General features: G+C 39.0%; 1 protein-coding gene across 6 annotated transcripts in view; it reads left to right on the top strand.

Annotated features, from left to right (window-relative positions):
- The window catches only part of PKNOX2 (PBX/knotted 1 homeobox 2), a 271522-nt gene that overhangs the window by 241194 nt on the left and 13252 nt on the right, over positions 1-17076 (top strand). For all 6 annotated transcript variants that reach the window (XM_087939000.1, XM_087938998.1, XM_087938996.1 and 3 more), the window contains 3 exons: positions 3629-3758; positions 6288-6385; positions 11308-11427. In XM_087939000.1, coding sequence (XP_087795126.1) covers positions 3629-3758; positions 6288-6385; positions 11308-11427 — 348 coding nt within the window. The remainder of the gene's footprint in view (positions 1-3628; positions 3759-6287; positions 6386-11307; positions 11428-17076) is intronic.

The following is a 17076-nucleotide window of genomic DNA, read 5'->3' as shown; positions in this document are numbered from 1 at the left end:
TCAAGGAATCTCAGAATAAATCTTGCAAAGATGGGCATATAAGTGATGGGGAGCTTCGTGCATGATTCTCCTTTTCCCCAAGGACGGAGGCCTCCCAGTAGCACAAGCGAGTCTTCTTTTCTTTTTCCATTAGTGCAGATTTTTTCAATCATGGTTCCTCTGGTCCATGGTTGGACCAGAGGTGGTATCCAGCAGGTTCTGACCAGTTCTGGAGAACCGGTAGTGGAAATTTTGAGTAGGTTGGAGAACCGGCAATTACCACCTCTGACTGGAGATTTCACATATCCTTCCCCTGCCACGCCCACCAAGCCACACCCACAGAACCGGTAGTAAACAAATTTAAATCCCACCACTGGGTTGGACCACATTCAGTGCAACATGTCTCCTACCAAGATATGATGGAGCTCATAATACAATAGCATCAAAGGTTGCAGCAGTGGAAAACTTTGACCTCTCCAGATGCTCTGAACCTCAACTATCATCAGTCTCACCAGGAAGTCCAATAGTAAGAGATTATGGAAGCTGTTGTAGAACAGACTCCTTATGGTTGAAGGAGACAGTCCTCTATTAGAATAACAGAATAACAGATTTGGAAAGGACCTTGGAGGTCCAACCCCTTGCTGTAACATTTCAGACAAATGGTTGTCCAATTTCTTCTTAAAAACCTCCAGTGTTGGAGCAACCACAACTTCTGGAGGCAAGTTGTTTCATTGATTAATTATTCTAACAGTACATTTCTGGGTTGGTTCTCTCCTCTTAGATTATAACTCAAAGATAATTCATCCTTTGAATGACAAAGTTATTGTCTTGCATATGTAAATACAGTAGCTGTACTAGCTAACCTCTATGTGGTAATCTTTATTGAATATGGAAATAGTGGGCTTAATATAAGCAACAGACATCTAAGTTATTCTGACAGTTTAAAAAATTATTTGCTTTAGGAAATGCTAAGGCAACTTGAAAGCATCCAGACTTTCAAAGATTTTGCAGTTTTTGAAGTTTTATATTTGCTTTCCAAATAGGCATGACTATCTACTCATTCACTGAATTTTAAATTTATTCTGTAGATGTATTCACACTGATATTGAAATATGAATGTTACTTTCCTTATTGAGGGAATGGCACAAAAGTAGTATGACACTAAAAGTTTTATTTGGGGAAAGGCTTCGTTAAAAACGACAAAACTCCTGTAGAAAATATTCATTTTTGAAGTTTTGCTCCACCTGTTTGGAAGTTCTACACATACAAAAGTAAGCATTTCTCATCATAAGAAAGGATTTAAAAGAATCCTGGATGCATGTTTTATTTGCAGTCACACTGCTTCGTGGTTTCAGTTTCATTCTGCAGACATTTTCAAATCAGGTACCTTTAAGAAAAGCACCGTTAGGAAAGTTACTCAGATTTCTTTTTTTTTAGATTTTTATCCCATCTTTTGTTCCATATTCAACTCAAGGCAATGAACATACCTAACACTCCTTCCTACTTATATTTTCCCCACACAACAGTCCTGTGAGTGAGTTGAGCTGAGAGACAGTGACTGGCCTGAAGACACTCAGCCAGCTCTCATTTGTAAGGTAGGATTAGAATTTACCATCTCCCAGTTTCTAGGCCTGCGCCTTAACAACTACACCAAACCGGCTCTCCGTTTCTGAATCAATTTTTCAAAGATTTGCAGAAGTTTATGCTTTGCAATTGCTTAACGATTCTTCTCTGGTTTAATTACTGAAAAACTATTGTTGGAAAAAGACCAGGAACAGATTTCTGTTTGAAAGACTTTGCAAGTTAAGGTTTTGATACTGATAACAAAATCCTAGGTTGAATACATGTTAACAGACAACCTAACCATTGTTGATGCATGTTGGGTCACCAGCTATTATATTTCCTCTGACTCAATTGATGGATTATTTGTGATAAAAATAACAAGCATCAAGTAGAGTCTTACAGCCAACCCTCTGATAATATCTGGAATCAACCAAAGGTACAATTGCAAGTAGATTTCTTAAGCAGTGACAGTGAAAGCACCACAACTCTACTTGTGAACAGCAAGCCAAGATGTAATTCCTTAAATATCAGTGAAGCAACAAGGCTCCAACTCTTCAGAATAGCGAGCCAGGATGGAAATAAAACGTCTGCCCCAAAATACATCAAGTGAGTGAATACTATGAAAAAATAAGAAATTAGAAAATCAGTCAAACAGTGTTTTTGCTGGGTTGCGTGCACATACATTGGCATTTTTCTGGATGCTGGAACATTGTTTATTATATATTGATCAGCATCCTCAAGAAAGTAATATTAGCTATGTGGATTTACTTAGATAAGACAAATACATAATGAGCAATGAAAAGTGTTAATTGAATGCTGACCTGTTATCCCTTCAAATTACAAGACTGTCTTCTTTAATAATTGAATATTTCTGTTCTGCATCTATTCTGATTTGGGGCTTTCCCTCTGTTGCATACTGATAATGCCACCAGCTCGCAGAAAAGAATGTCTCGCTATAAATTAAGTTTGCCTTGGCAAAAGGCATGTCTTGTTGGCATGGCTAGTGACAGCCACGAAGAGCAGATGGCTTGTACAATATACTCAACAAGCCTAAAAGCTGAATTGCCAAAGTCATATTGTGTGGGGTCAATTTGAAATCTGAGGAATCAGAACTTTCGAAGTAGTTTAATGACTGGTTGTGTATCAGGAAAGACACAGGCTTTTCAACAAGGGTGCAGCAGAGTCCACCATTCAAATTCTACTTTTCCATCTGTATAGGTAGTCCTCAACTTACACCACAACTGAGCCCTAAATTTCTGTTGCTAAGTGAGACATTTGTTAAGTGAATTTTGCCCCATTTTACAATCTTTCTTGCCACAGTTGTTAAGTGAATCACTACAATTGTTATGTTAGTGACACGTTTGTTAAGCGAATTTGCCTTCCCCACTGACTTTACTTGTCAGAAGGTTAAAAAAGGTTGCATCTGAATTTTGGTTACGTAACTATGGGGATGCTGCAATGGTCGTAAGTATGAAAAATAGTCTAAACTCACTTTTTTCAGTGCCATTGTAACTTTGGATGGTCACTGAATGAACTGCTGTAAGTCAAGTGTATTTTATTTTTAAACATTTTTATCCCAACCATGCACTGATAACACAGACAGCTAAATATTTTAAGTTTGTAAGGGTGTGCGGCTTTCCAATCTGGTTACTCTCACCCACTTCTTTTACCTAGATGTATTTAATTTCCAAACTTATGACATCCCCAAATGTACAGTCATTTTGAGTTGAGAACTGCACATGGATTGTGGGGGTCCTGATTTGCATGGGTTTCTGAGTAGGCTGCTTCTGGAGGCATAGCTGTGGTTTTAGCACAAAAAAGCAAGTGGATCTTGTCTAAGGATTGGATAAGAAGTTTCTTGCTCCTTATAAGTTATCAAATAAGCACTAGCCTCTTTTTGTGTCTCAGCTCATGCTATATAAGCCTCAACTTCAAAAGGAAATAAGGCAAATCCTAGAGGATGTGGCTGAGGGTGATATCCATCTTTGTTTTCATTTAAGAAGTCCTTAGCGCTGAAATATTATCTCTCGTGGGCATCATGTTTTTACAAATCTCTTCCCCATTCTTGTCTTCTCTCTTTATATAGGACATGTTGCAAAATTCTCCCAACTCCATGACAGCCATACCTGGTAACCCCCAAGGAATTGTGGTACCTGCCTCAGCACTGCAACAGGGGAATATCTCCATGGCAACAGTCAACTCACAAGTTGTGACAGGTGGGAGGCGTGGAGCATACGTCCGTGACCATGTTAGTTGCGTCTTTTGCATGCTTGGTATTTTTAACCCTCCTTCCATAACCAGATTTGAACTATGCATAGTCTAAACCAGGGGTCTCCAACCTTAGCAACTGTAAGACTTGCGGACAAAGCTGGCTGAGGAACTCTGGGAGTTGAAGTCCACAAGTCTTACAGTTGGCAAGGTTGGAGACCCCTGGTCTAGACAGAGCAGTGTGGAAATCGATTAATGCGCACACATCTTCTTGTACCCTCATCTTCTCAATCAGACTGCGCAGGGCTGGGACTTCATCTCCCAAAAGGTGGTTTGGGAGCGAAAGTATTGCCTTCAGACATGCATGCAAAGTGCTCCTGTGCGCCCTGAATCACAACTTAGGGATTGAGTCAATCGCACTGCAAAGTCCCACGTGTGCATTCCTCAGAAGCCCCTCCAGAATTTCTCTTGATACACACACATGTTACTTTTTAAATTTTGTTTTAATTTTTAATTTTATTTATTTTTATTTTTACTAATTGCCCAGGTCACTCAGCACATAGGAATCGCAGGATTTTGTTTTTCTGTTTCATTTAAGAGACTGTATTGACATCTAAAAGCCTCTCCCTTTCAAGAAAACCTCCTGCGACATCCTCTCCACTGGTAATCTGTCTTTACAAAGGTAGTCCCCAACTTACGACCACTATAGGGACCAAAACTTCCATTTTTAAACAAGGCCTTTTTTTAAAGTGAGTCACACCCAATTTTATGACTGTTTTTGCCATGATTATTAAGCAAATCACTGCAGCCATTAAGTGAATCACACAGTCATTAAGCAAATCTGTCTCTCTCCATTGACTTTGCTTCTATAAGAGCTACAATGACGCAGTGGTTAGAATGCAGCATTGCAGGCTAATTATACCAACTGCCAGTTCGATCCTGACCGGCTCAAGGTTGACTCAGTCTTCCATCCTTCTGAGGTTGGTAAAATGAGGACCCAGAGTGTTGGGGACAATAGGCTGACTCTACAAACAGCTTAGAGAGAGCTGTAAAGCAGTATATAAGTCTAAGTGCTATTGCTATTGTTGGAAGCCAGATGAGAAGGTCACAAATGGAGATCACATGACCTCAAGATGCTACAACCATCATAAATGCATGCCAATTGCTAAGCATCCAAATTTTGATCATGTGATGCAAGCATTTCGATCACAGGATGCTACAATTGGTGTAAGTGCAAGGACCAGTTGTAGGTCATATTTTTCAGTGCCATTGAATGGTCGCTAAATGTAAGTCGAGGACTACCCGTACATGGAATCAGCAAGTTTCTTAGAGTTAAGTCCTCATGGGACTTGAGTTCAGTATTGCACTAAACATCACGACTCAAAAAATATAACTGATATCAGAAAGAGATTTCAGAAGTGCACCTATATTTTTTAGCATGTCCTACCTTGGAACGATGATACACACCGACACCAAGTTTTCAGCAAAAGTTGAATTGTTCCAGAATCACTGTTTGCCCGTTCTTATATGAAAGGGGGTGAGCAGTTGGCCTGTGCTTTTCAGGAATGCACTTATCCCACAGTCCAGTCTGTGCCATACTAAATCTTCTGATCATTGGGGAATTAGTAAGCAAATTAGTAAGCTGAACCAATTTGCAAGCCTACTTATGTGAAGATCTGTGAAGATCTACCAAAGAGCAAATTGCATGCTGGGAATGAGGTTTCACGCATGCATCTTTGCAAATGTTGTGTTTTTATCCTTCCTAGAGCTACTGTTTCAATATGAAATGAGCATAAACCATATTTCAGTAAATGAATCTATCATATTCGTCTGTTGAATTGAAGCATTTGTTCCACTATCCATCCATCAAGGTGAAATCTTCATATCACCCTGTATAGTCATATTCTATTTCCGTTCATGAACAATTTCTAAGCTTGCTGCCAGCAATGAATAAACAAATTTGTTTTTCACTCTGAAAGCCTTCCTTTTCACGATTTTTAATTTAAGGAGGAAAAAAAACGGTTTGCTTATTCATGTATTCCACAGGTTGGGCAGATGATGATGAAGATGATGATGATGAAGGCCCAGTGAGAGGCTCAGTAATAATAACAAAGGATGAAATCAGGATTTTCCTGTAAAGAGACAATTAAAAAAATTGTGAAGTGTGATAAATCAATTCCAGTTTTAATACACTGTTATATTTTCTTATTTTTTTCCAGCTTAAAAATTACTGATTAGTTGTTTGCCAACTTTTTAGAGAGTGGTGCGGGTTGCAAGAAAGATACTTGGGGGCCCTTGATGGCAGCCATAGATAGTCCAAGTTTAAAGTCCATATTTTCAAGTCAGTCCTTGTGATCATAAATTTAGGGTGAACATGAACATCTTTCAGGCAAAGATGATAATGTAGATTCCCTTGATAACCAGCTTTTTTTCCAAAAACAATTTCAAATACAGATGGTTGGTTAAAACTTTTGTTGGCTTGTGGGTTTTGGATATTGCCTTTGTTGTAAAATTGTGAAATCCTATCTGTTTGCCAGGTGGAGCCCTTTACCAGCCTGTAACTATGGTTACATCTCAGGGCCAGGTGCTAACCCAAGCAATTCCTCAAGGGGCTATTCAGATCCAGAATGCACAGGTAAGAATGGAAAGGGTGCTCCAGAAGTCACTAGATTGTTCTGAAGGTTTTGCAAATTTTGAGTGTTTTCCAAGCTTGAAGGAGAACTTTCCTGACAGTGAAAACAATTAACGAGTGGAGCAGCTTGCCTCCAGAAGTTGTGGGTGCATCATTGGAGGTTTTTAAGAAGAGATTGAACAGTCATTTGTCTAGCATGAGATAGCATCTCCTACATGAGCAGGGGGTTGGACTAGAAGACCTCCAAGATCCTTTCTAACTCTGTTATTCTGTTATTCATTAGGAGGAATACGTGGATGTGCCTGGCATTAAGTAAATTGGAGTGGGTGGAGAGAAATCACCTGTCTATTCCAGGCAAGGTTATTCCTCTACAGAAGAATCTCTGTTTGAGGGAGATATGTTTGAATTGCTGCTTTTAAGTGCAAAATTTAAAAAGTAGTATATTTAGTTTAGTTTAGAGAAACAGAAATAGCATGAGTGGGCTTGGAGGTAAAACTTTCATTCTTTACTATCTTTACTGCAGTCACCAACCAGCATTTTATATACTTTGTGAAAAAAAATCTCAGAGTTCAGGTGTTGACCAGTGCTGTTGTTCCCATTAGCATGGAGTATTGCAGGAGGAATGGGTGTGACTAAGGCTAGTAACCTACTACACCTATTCTGTCTTAATGAGAAAGCGCTTTTCTTTCTGTTCTGCTATTTGATATGGCTTCAACTGTAGCCTCACCACTAGGCATGGCAGCAGAAAGATCCCCAAATGCTAATTCTTGACTGCCATCTACCTGTTTGATTATGTGCCACCATGCCAGTGCTGACTCTTAAGGACCATTCAAATAGATTTTCTCCAGGAGGATCTGTCCTCATCTTGATCTTCAGATCTTTCAATGGTGTGCCCATTGTTGCTGTAGCTGAGTCCATCTACTTTTGAGTCCATCAAAAGAGCTCTGATGGTGCAGTGGTCAGAATGCAGTATTGCAGGCTAATTGTGCCAACTGCCAGTAGTTCGCTTCTCATCTGCTCATGTTGACTCAGCCTGCCATCCTTCCAAGGTAAAATGAGGACCCTGATTGTTGGGGGCAAGATGCTGACTCTGTAAACCACTTAGAGAGGGCTGTAAGCGGTAAATACGTCTAAGTGCTATTACTATTGCTATTGCTACATTGGTACAGGTCGTCCTGTTCTCTTTCCAGCATTGTAGACTCCTCCTGAGATCTGGACCTTTGCCTACTATATCTAAATTATGATAAGTGAGAACTCTGGAATTTGAGTGAGAACTCTGGAGGGTTTTGTTCTATGATCCATTTGTTTTATTCATTTGTATTTGTTTTACACTATTCTCAGAACACCAAATATCCTCTAACCTTAATTCTTACAGTCCAGTCATGGTAGTTCAATCTGAACAATCACTATTCTTGAAAGCATGGGGCAAGAAGGAAGAACATACCAGGGTCCCCACTACCACTAGCCCTCATTCAGCTGCTCCATTATATTAACGTCCTAATGGTGTACAGAACAGGAGTCCAGCTGCATTTCTAACACCACCTTTAATACTTCTAATCAAAGAAATATACAACCTGTTTCCAGGCGCATGGCATTTAAATCATTCCAACAAAGATTCAGAGAACAGAGGCATGAATAATTAAGATCTTGTGCTGGTAGAAAACAGCCTTCCTTGTTAGTTTTCCCCACCGGGTTTTTGTAGGCAGAAATCCTTACCTGCTTCTTGAAATGTATCCCAGTTATTCTCCCTCTTCTTAACTGTCCTATTTTGTATTAATGAGAAGCAAATCATAGCAGCAGTTGCTACACAAGCTTGAATCATTAAAAAAAAACCTGTGCATTGATGTGCCAATGCTTCCTACTGATTCAGCACTATTGGGACTTCCTTTGCACCTAGTCAGTCTCCAAACTCTTTTTAACGTCTCCAGGCTTTTCCTTTTTCACCTTCTGGATTAGGGCTTGTTTCCTTTCTTTTTTTATAGAACGCTTAATAAAAGACTAGAAAAATACAGCACTCCACGGTGAGATTCCTAATTCTTAGCTCTCTCTGAGTGGGAGGATAGAGGGGGAAAAGCGAGCCCCAAATACCAGATCCGAGTCCTTCTGAAATGTGTAAATCTGGCTCAGATCTTAGAGGGAAATTGATCAGATGTGTTGAATACAAGTAGGCTGGGAATATTGTGGGAAGGATGGAGCCCTGGACAAGCACTCTTAATGTCACTTTTATATTGCCTGGGTAATTTATTCAGCCCTGGCCTTGCTATACATCGCAAGCGGCACCTGAGGGAATCATTTATACCTGACACGGGGCTGCCATCCTGATGTTTAATTCATGCAGGAGAAATGTTTTTTATGAAGAACTAGGGGGGAAAAGAGTAGGTGGCTGTATGTGTGTTCTTAAAACTAGATGCTGAAATTTCCAATTTCCCGCAAACCTCATTAAAACTTCTCCTTTCCCAATTCTTTGTCTTTTTTTGCCAACTACTTTTTAAAAAGATATTTCTTTGCTATCTTCTGCTTCTGGGTATTGCCTGTCCATTCAGCTAGCTAGCCAATATTTTCGAAGGGTTTAATAAGAGTGAAGGATGTTATAAGGCAATATAATTGGAGGTAACTTGGAATTCAAAGGTGGCTGAAAACTGGAGTTTGTTCATAACAGGAGAAGGGGGAGGGAGAACTGTATTAGGTCAACTATCAATCTATGCACAATATAGTTGCATTGACCAAAGGCAGCAGTTGCTGCAAAGACTTGTCCACAGACAATATCCATGAGAAATGAATGTATGGAAGATGAGAGAATGATTTGATCCTGAAGATGTGCTGCAGTCACAGATTTACAAAAGGGAAGCATTGCTCTTCAGAGTTAGAAAGGACCTTGAGATCTTCCAGTCCAACCCCCTGCTTATGTAGAAAACCCTATGCCATTTCAGACAAATGATTGTCCAATCTCTTCTTAAAAACTTCCAGTGTTGGAGCATCCACAACTTCTGGAATCAAACGGTTCAACTGATTAATTGTTCTCACTGTCAGGAAATTTCTCTTTAGTACTAGGTTGCTTTTCTCCCTGATTAGTTTCCACCCATTGTTTCTTGTTCTGCCTTCAGGGGCTTTGGAGAATAGGTTGACCCCGCCCCCACCTCACCTTTGTGGCAGCCCCTTAGATATTGGAACACTGCTATCATTAGACATGAAACACTGCATTCAGAATGATGCAGTATTGCAGATAGTTACTATTGTTTACTATTGAATGCTTGAGAAAGTCCCAATGTTTTACCAAAGTGTTCAAATGGTACATTTCGCACAGGCTTCAGTCAGGCAGTGGTCTGTTTACAGCCCAGCTTATCTAACCATTGCACTTCCCACTAAGATGCCAATAAGAAGAAATTAGTCTGCAAACTGCTTATTTTTCAATAGTGCAATGTCTTTGACTGTTTAGAAAAGCTGAAGATGATCCAATCCTCTTCAAGGATTAAGTTGACTATGTTGCTTTAGAATAACTCTCACTCAACTATCAATAATTTAAAAAGAGCTACATCATTGATTATACTGCTCATATCTCTTAAGGCAGAGAAGGAATACCTTGGAGTAGAAATTTCCCTTCCTATAGATTTCCAGGACCATCCTTCTCCCATGCCACTCTTATTTATCTGGCTCCCCAAAAGGGAAAATATTCCTCCAACAAGGAGCCAGACATTTGACTGAGAAGATGCCAAATTGTCCTTTCAGTTGAAGCACCTGCAACTTCTGAAGGCAAGCTTTTCCATTGGTTGATTGTTCTCACTGTCAGAAAATTTTTCCTTATTTCTAGACTGAACCTCTCCTCAATCAGTTTCCATCCATTGTCGCTTGTCTGGCCTTCAGGTGCCTTGGAAAATAGGTTGCCCGCCTCCTCTCTGTGGCAGCCCCTCAGATATTGGAACACTGCTATCATGTCAACCCGATTCTTCTCTTCACTAGACTAGCCATGCCCAGTTCCTGCAACCATTCTTCATATGTTTTAACTTTGAGGCCCCTAACAAGAAAAAAGATGCCTAAGTTAGAATTCCTCTCATTTCAATAGCCAACAATTAGTGGGAAAGATCTGTGTTCTTTATATTGAGTCAAGACTTGGGTAGAAGGACTCCACTTTCAAAAGAGTGGAGGGTGTCATTGACACATTGTGATGCCTGGCATAAAAATAGGCTTGGTAACTTGATAGTGTTACGTGTAACTATTGGGAAAGTTTGAAACCTGATCAACTCACATGAAAGTTAATAAAGAGACTTAGAAGTTCTGAGTTAAACTTTTGAATGGAAGAAATTTCCACCTGGACCCTCTTGCACCAAAGTCAGATCTTACCTTACTAGGTAACAAAGAACACAATGGAGAGAAAGTCCCTTAGCTTTTCTATCTTTGAAATAGAGGATTCGTAAGTCCAGTATTTCATAAGCTTGGTTCAACTATCTACATATTTAGACATCAAGCTGAAGCATGGTTTATTTTAACTGTAGTTTATTGGGTAGGTTAAAATGGCTGGGATCACATGACTTCTTAAGTCAAAACCAAAAAAACTATCTGATGGGCTTAGTAAGAACTAAAGTCTCTCCTTGATTCAAGAATGCTAGTCTTTATCCATTGAGGTTCGACAGATGGAAAAATACATGTTATAGTTATGAGCCCCCACTGTTTCCCAGTCTTGCCTTTTTTGACTCCCTCTTGAAGTAAAGGCCTTTCCCCCTCCCCCCTTTAATTTCCAAATGAACATCACTTTCTCTTAAGTTGTGCTGTTGTCTCTCACCACACTGTCTCAGGCCTCCTGGAAGCCACTGTTAAATGGGACTAACATTGACAACCATGTTGCCATGGCAACCCAGGCTTCTTCTTCTTCTTTTCTTTTAACCTGCATTGTTGTTGAAGCTTTTCTTTCTCTTCTGCCTGCCCTGCAGGTTAACCTGGACCTGACCTCTCTTCTTGACAGTGAAGATAAAAAGTCAAAGAACAAACGAGGAGTCCTCCCAAAACATGCTACCAATATTATGCGCTCCTGGCTTTTTCAGCATCTTATGGTGAGCAAAATCAACATGTGTGTCTAAGAGATTAACCCTTTGTGGGTCTTTTTGCATTTTGGAGAAGTCAACTTGGAGAACATACACTGCTCTTTTTGTACCTAGCAGATGCTTTGCGTATCTTGATCTGCTCCAGAATGTACGCAATCTTCTTTATCCTGTTTGAAAAAGACTTGTGCTGGAAGGTTGGGATTAGAAATAGGCAGACCAAAACCTAGTCCATGTTTTCAAGTATTCTTCCATTCCCTATACTATTATTTGCAATCTTTTAAAAAATATACTCTAGGAAAATCAGCATTTATTATCCATTCCCATTTTCCTCAGGGTTTTGTTCACTGTTTTGCCTAACTTATGCTTTTTTTGCATAGCTGCCCCTTCCTTTCCCAGTTGCTTGACTTGATTACTCAATAAATTTATTTTGTAAAATCTCACACAATACTGAATTGCACAATAATCCAACTTGCGGGATCTGTCTAACACACTAAGGGACCAAAACAAAAAGAAAACTCTGAAGTGGGATGCAAACCTAGCTCTGTGCCACCAAATTATTCACTGACCTTGTTAAGCCTAGTTGACCTTCCCTGACCAAATGCCCTCTCCTGGAAATAGGTCATTCTAAAACCTGACCTGACCTGCATATTATTGAATACAAAATGACAGCAGTAGTAGACCCCCATTCATTGCTCTCTGTCTGTGCAACAACGAGATTTGTTTATGCAGGCCACCCTGGATTGCCCCAATTAAGAAATAATGGTGGATTTGTTTTACAGCCTTAATTTTAAGCATACATGTAGGGCTCTTGGCTTTGTTCATTAGAGATCATCAAGTACAATCTGGCGGCTTATTCTGCAGGATGGACTCTGCCATATAATAGCAGGGCAAGGGTTTGATCAGCTGAAAGTTAAGTGTACATATATTCTGACTATCAACATAGGATTTTTCCAATATCCTTATTTCAGGGACCCAAGTAATTTAAAACCTAAGGATCATTAATGTCTATGGAGATTCTCAGTCATCTAGGTCATGGTTGTCCCAAATATGTTTTTTCAAAAGGCAACTGGAATTTATTTTTGCTTGAAGACGTTTTACTTGTCATCCAAGAAGCTTCTTCATTTGTGAAGGATCCCATTGGATGAACTGCAGAAGTTTCCTGAATGAGAAGCAAAACACCCTCAATGAAAAATAAAGAAAGTCCAGTTGCCTTTTGAAAAAACACCTTTAGAATAAAGATAATTAAGTTCAGCTTACTACACAAAAACATAATGTAATATAGTCAGGAGAAGCCAATTTTGTCAGGAGAAGCCAAGTATTTCCTAATTTTACTTTTTTTGCATTTTTTGCATTTGTTCTACACCAGTACATAGCCAAAGACTTCTCATTTTAAACTGCTCTCAGTCAATCAAATATCCTAAGCATTACATTGCCAAACAGAGTTGGCTATGTGACATTATCACTGAAGGCAAACAAGATCTGCTGATAGCCAGGGTGATGTTTTCTGGATTCATCTAAATCAGGGATGGGCAACTATGGTAAGGACCTGTGGACTTCAACTCCCAGAATTCCTGAGCCAGCCATGCTGAATTCTGGGAGTTGAAGTCCACAAGTCCTAAATTTGGCAGAATTGCTCACCCTGGTCTAGATTCTGGTTATAACTTGGAGGGGAGCAGCAGGTTTAATGCTGCTTTTGCCTGTTTAAAAACTACAAAAATCACTGTGCCTGGCAACAGAGGGAACATAAGGCAGATGCTTTAAAGCCAATAAGATGTCTGAATATGACAGAAATGATTTATTTCACAGATGCGTACAAATGACACAATCATTAAGCACCGGAACTCAAAAGTTCTTGATTTATTGGTGTTCTCTGTAACCATTCATGTTGACAAGAAGGAATTTTAAGTTAACATATCCAAGAAGAGGCTGTAGGGAAATACTCAGTTAAGAATTCCTTCCTTGTCTTGGGATAGTTAGCCAAGAAATAAATCCTCAAACAATAAAGGTACAAAGCAGCTTCAATTGGAAAAGTCCAGACTCACCCTGTTCCATCATTGCAGCTGCTCTTAGCTGTGATAAGAAGTAAGGGAGCACCTATTTCTTTCACCAGTGAAAGTTTGAAACTCACCAGAGGAAGACCATTTTTAGAAAGTAAGAGAAGTAAGTAAGTAGAAACTTGCTTGTGGGGTTTTTTCTTGATCTGCAACTTGGCTACCAGTGTTTTTAAATAGCACATTTTCCTGAGCTGATCCCAACTAATTAGAGAACATAAAGACCCTAGCAATCTGCTCTAGCTACATAGTAAAAAAAAAAAAGGTAAAGTTTTTCCCTGTCCAGTTGTGTTCAACTCTAGGGTGCAATGCTCATCTCCATTTCTAGCCTAGGGAATCAGCATTGTCCGAAGACATTTTCCATAGTCATGTGGTCAGCATTCCTCTATATCAAAGGTGCACGGAGTGCTGTTACCTTCCCACTGAAGTGGTACCTATTTATCTACTTGCATTTGCATGCTTTTGAACTGCTAGGTGAGCAGGAGTTGGGGCAGGAATGGGAGCTCACCCTATTATGCAGCACTCAGATCTCGAAGCTGGGCTGTTAGCTTTCCAGCTGACAAGCTCAGCATCTTTAACTGCAGAGGCATTGGAGTGAGAGCAAAAAGTTTTGCTCTTGCTTTGAATACGCTTCCTGATATCATCATGACACAGCCAACTCTGGCATTCTGAATTTTCCGTCATTAAATGTTGATCCCCTTCTATCACTCATAAATTAGTTCCTTTTAAGTGTTTGAGTGACCCCCGTGCAGAGAGACCCACTCCCATTTTGGCATAAAACTAGTAGTGCAGTTACCACTTTTAAACTCCGGATGTAATGGCTTTGGGGTTACTCATTTAGATGGTAATGTGCACTGCTTCAAAATTCAGCAAGCCATTGCTTCCAGATTAAGTCCTGGGCTTCTGTCCCAAAGGGTTGATCTGATGGCTGCATTATGTGAAGCAATAAAGACATTGTTTATATTGTTCACTCCCTTCCTTGTTGGCTTCAACACAATATGCCTGTCCTAGTTGTTTCTGGGTCAGCCATATGCAACTCAGTCCCAAGTGCTCTGCTTTTCAGCTGATCCAAAAGTTAGAAAGAAAAAAATATATATCCCTAACCTATTTTCACTCTTCATTACCAGTTCCCTCTATAGTATTAATGCAACAACATGTTCTACATCCTGCATCCAAACCGACCAGTTTTCCAAAGTGAAAGATCTCATTCTGTTCTTTTCTTTTTTTCTTTTCTTAATCAAAATCCTCTGATGGAAATTTCCCACATTTGGAATTAACTTACACCCTTATATTTAGGACATCATCTGCCACCTAGCGTCCAAGACAAGGATACTACTCAAAGAATTGTCTAACTCTAAAGAGTTTCTATGCACAGTAACCTTGTTGGAGAAGATTAGAAAAAATTGAATCGATGGGTTAGACAGTGTTATTTTCAGATCATCCTTTCTTCTGTTCATTTTCTAAAGGAGTAATAAAGGTTCAGAATTATTTCCCCCTTTTAATCTTTATTCTTCTCCAAAATTGTAGAATTTCTTTCTACAAGGCTATGGATTTTCCCTTCCTTTGTTAGAAACTTTAAGGCAATTGAAGTCAATGCTTCTTTTTCTTTTCTTTTCCTTACCTTTCCTCACTTCTCTTTTCCCTCTCCCCTCCCTCCTCACTGCTCCTTTATTTACTTTTGTATTTTGTATTTTATAATACTTAATGTTAAAGCGATTAAGGACTGGGTGCCAGAAGGCTGAGATCTTTATTGTTACCCTTAAAAAATGAGAAAATGTCTGCACAGATTATACAAATTAAAATAACTCAGGATCCAATCTGGGTCAGTCACCCGGATCAGAGGTTTTGTATTCCAAGCTTTTGGACTCATGCTGGAGCCCATCTTCACGGAACTTCTCTCTAGCAGAGAGTGGGCTGTTCTGTGTGTGGTATTTATATGGTGCCTGTTCTAAATGGCTTTCTAAATAGCTCAGAAGACAAAATCTCAGGTCCAAGTGACTGACCCAGTTTGGATCCGGCAACATTATCCTGGGACACTTATACAGTATTCACCTTCATTTGTAAAATAACTCAAGCTAAATATGAAATGCCAATACTAAAATTCTAGAAATGCCTACAATACTTAAAAGTTGAACTGCTAAATGTGTAAAATAGTAAAATCTGAGATAGCAAAATATTGTGCTAGTTAAGAAATGCTAAAGCCCTGGATTAATATTTTTTTTAAACTGGTATTATAGGAGCTGCAGACTATAAAGCTGTACTATTAAGCACAAAAATATCATTTCTAAAACTACTGGATCTTTGAACAAGCCCATCAAATGTCCTAGTCTGTTTCAATGTTATCACCTTCCTCTCAGCAATCCTTAGATGTAAATCTTGATGGTTTTGATATAATATCATTTGGTATACAAATTTGGTATAATGTATGTGATATAATTGGTATAATATTTTTAATGGTATGTTTTAATAGTATAATTCAACCTGAGACAAATCTTAAAGCTTCCAAGTGTTCTTACCAAATTTTGTCCCAAATGCCCATAAGAGTTTTTAAATCTTAATTTGCATTCCAAAGATCTTTAATCACACTCAATTTTTATAGTGTCATAAGTGTTAAAATTTTCTTCTGCCTCAAAAATTATTTCTTGAAAAGTCATTGTCACTGCAGAAGAATGTTTCTTTTCACCTACAACTTTAAGAAAAGTTTGGAATTGTGTATGTTATATGTAAATTTTGATTTTAGGGATCACCCCCTCCATCTATTTAAAAAATCTATTGGTCTGTAGGAACTCTTTAAGTTTGCTAGAAAACTTTAAGAACCACCAAGGGACCTCAATGCAGCACTAGGTTTGGGTGCCATTTTCACTATACAGTATTTGTATGGGAAAGAATTCTTTAGATTGTTTCATGCCAATTTAAATCTGTTTTCTTGTTTAACAAGCTTCTTTCCCAGTCTTGATTATATAAATGTGATTCTTCAAACTGTATCTGTTGCCTTCTAATTGATCCATTGATCAAGAAAGATCTCTTAAGACACTTAGATGAAGCTCCATATTGGCATGATATGGAGAACAAGTCTTCATATTGTCCTATTTAAAAGTTTTCAAATGACACCTAGCTATTCAAATTAGAAATAAAATTCAAAACTCTTTGAGATACCACTTAGATCCAGCAAGAATGTTCTTCTGTCTACATTCTGAAACATTTAAGGGCAATCTTGATGTGGCAATGCCTTAAACAGTGCAATACTTCTAGCAGAAACTGGATGTTGAAATCAGCTACTTCTTATATTCTTATGTATCTCTCTGCAGATACTTTCTGCAAAATCCAGATAAAGAGAATTATTGGCATGCATAAACTTTTATGTAAAGCAGCTGATATATATCTTTAGGAGCCATGGTGGTGCAGGGATTAGAATACAGTATTGCAGGCTAACTCACTGCTCAATCCTGACCAGATCAAGGTTGATTTAGCCTTCCATCCTGCCAAGGTCAGTAAAATGAAAGCCCAGATTCAGAGGTGGGATTCTTCCAGTTCGCACCTGTTCGCTAGAACCTATTGTTAACATTCTAAGCAGTTCAGAGAACCAGTTGTTAGAAGAAATTACTGG

The sequence above is a fragment of the Pseudonaja textilis genome, chromosome 9 (assembly GCF_049901715.1).
Source record: "Pseudonaja textilis isolate UNSWEBS1 chromosome 9, rPseTex1.2, whole genome shotgun sequence".
Lineage (NCBI taxonomy): Eukaryota > Metazoa > Chordata > Lepidosauria > Squamata > Elapidae > Pseudonaja > Pseudonaja textilis.
Note: the sequence above shows the minus strand (reverse complement) of the source record. Positions and strands in the feature narration are given on the sequence as shown.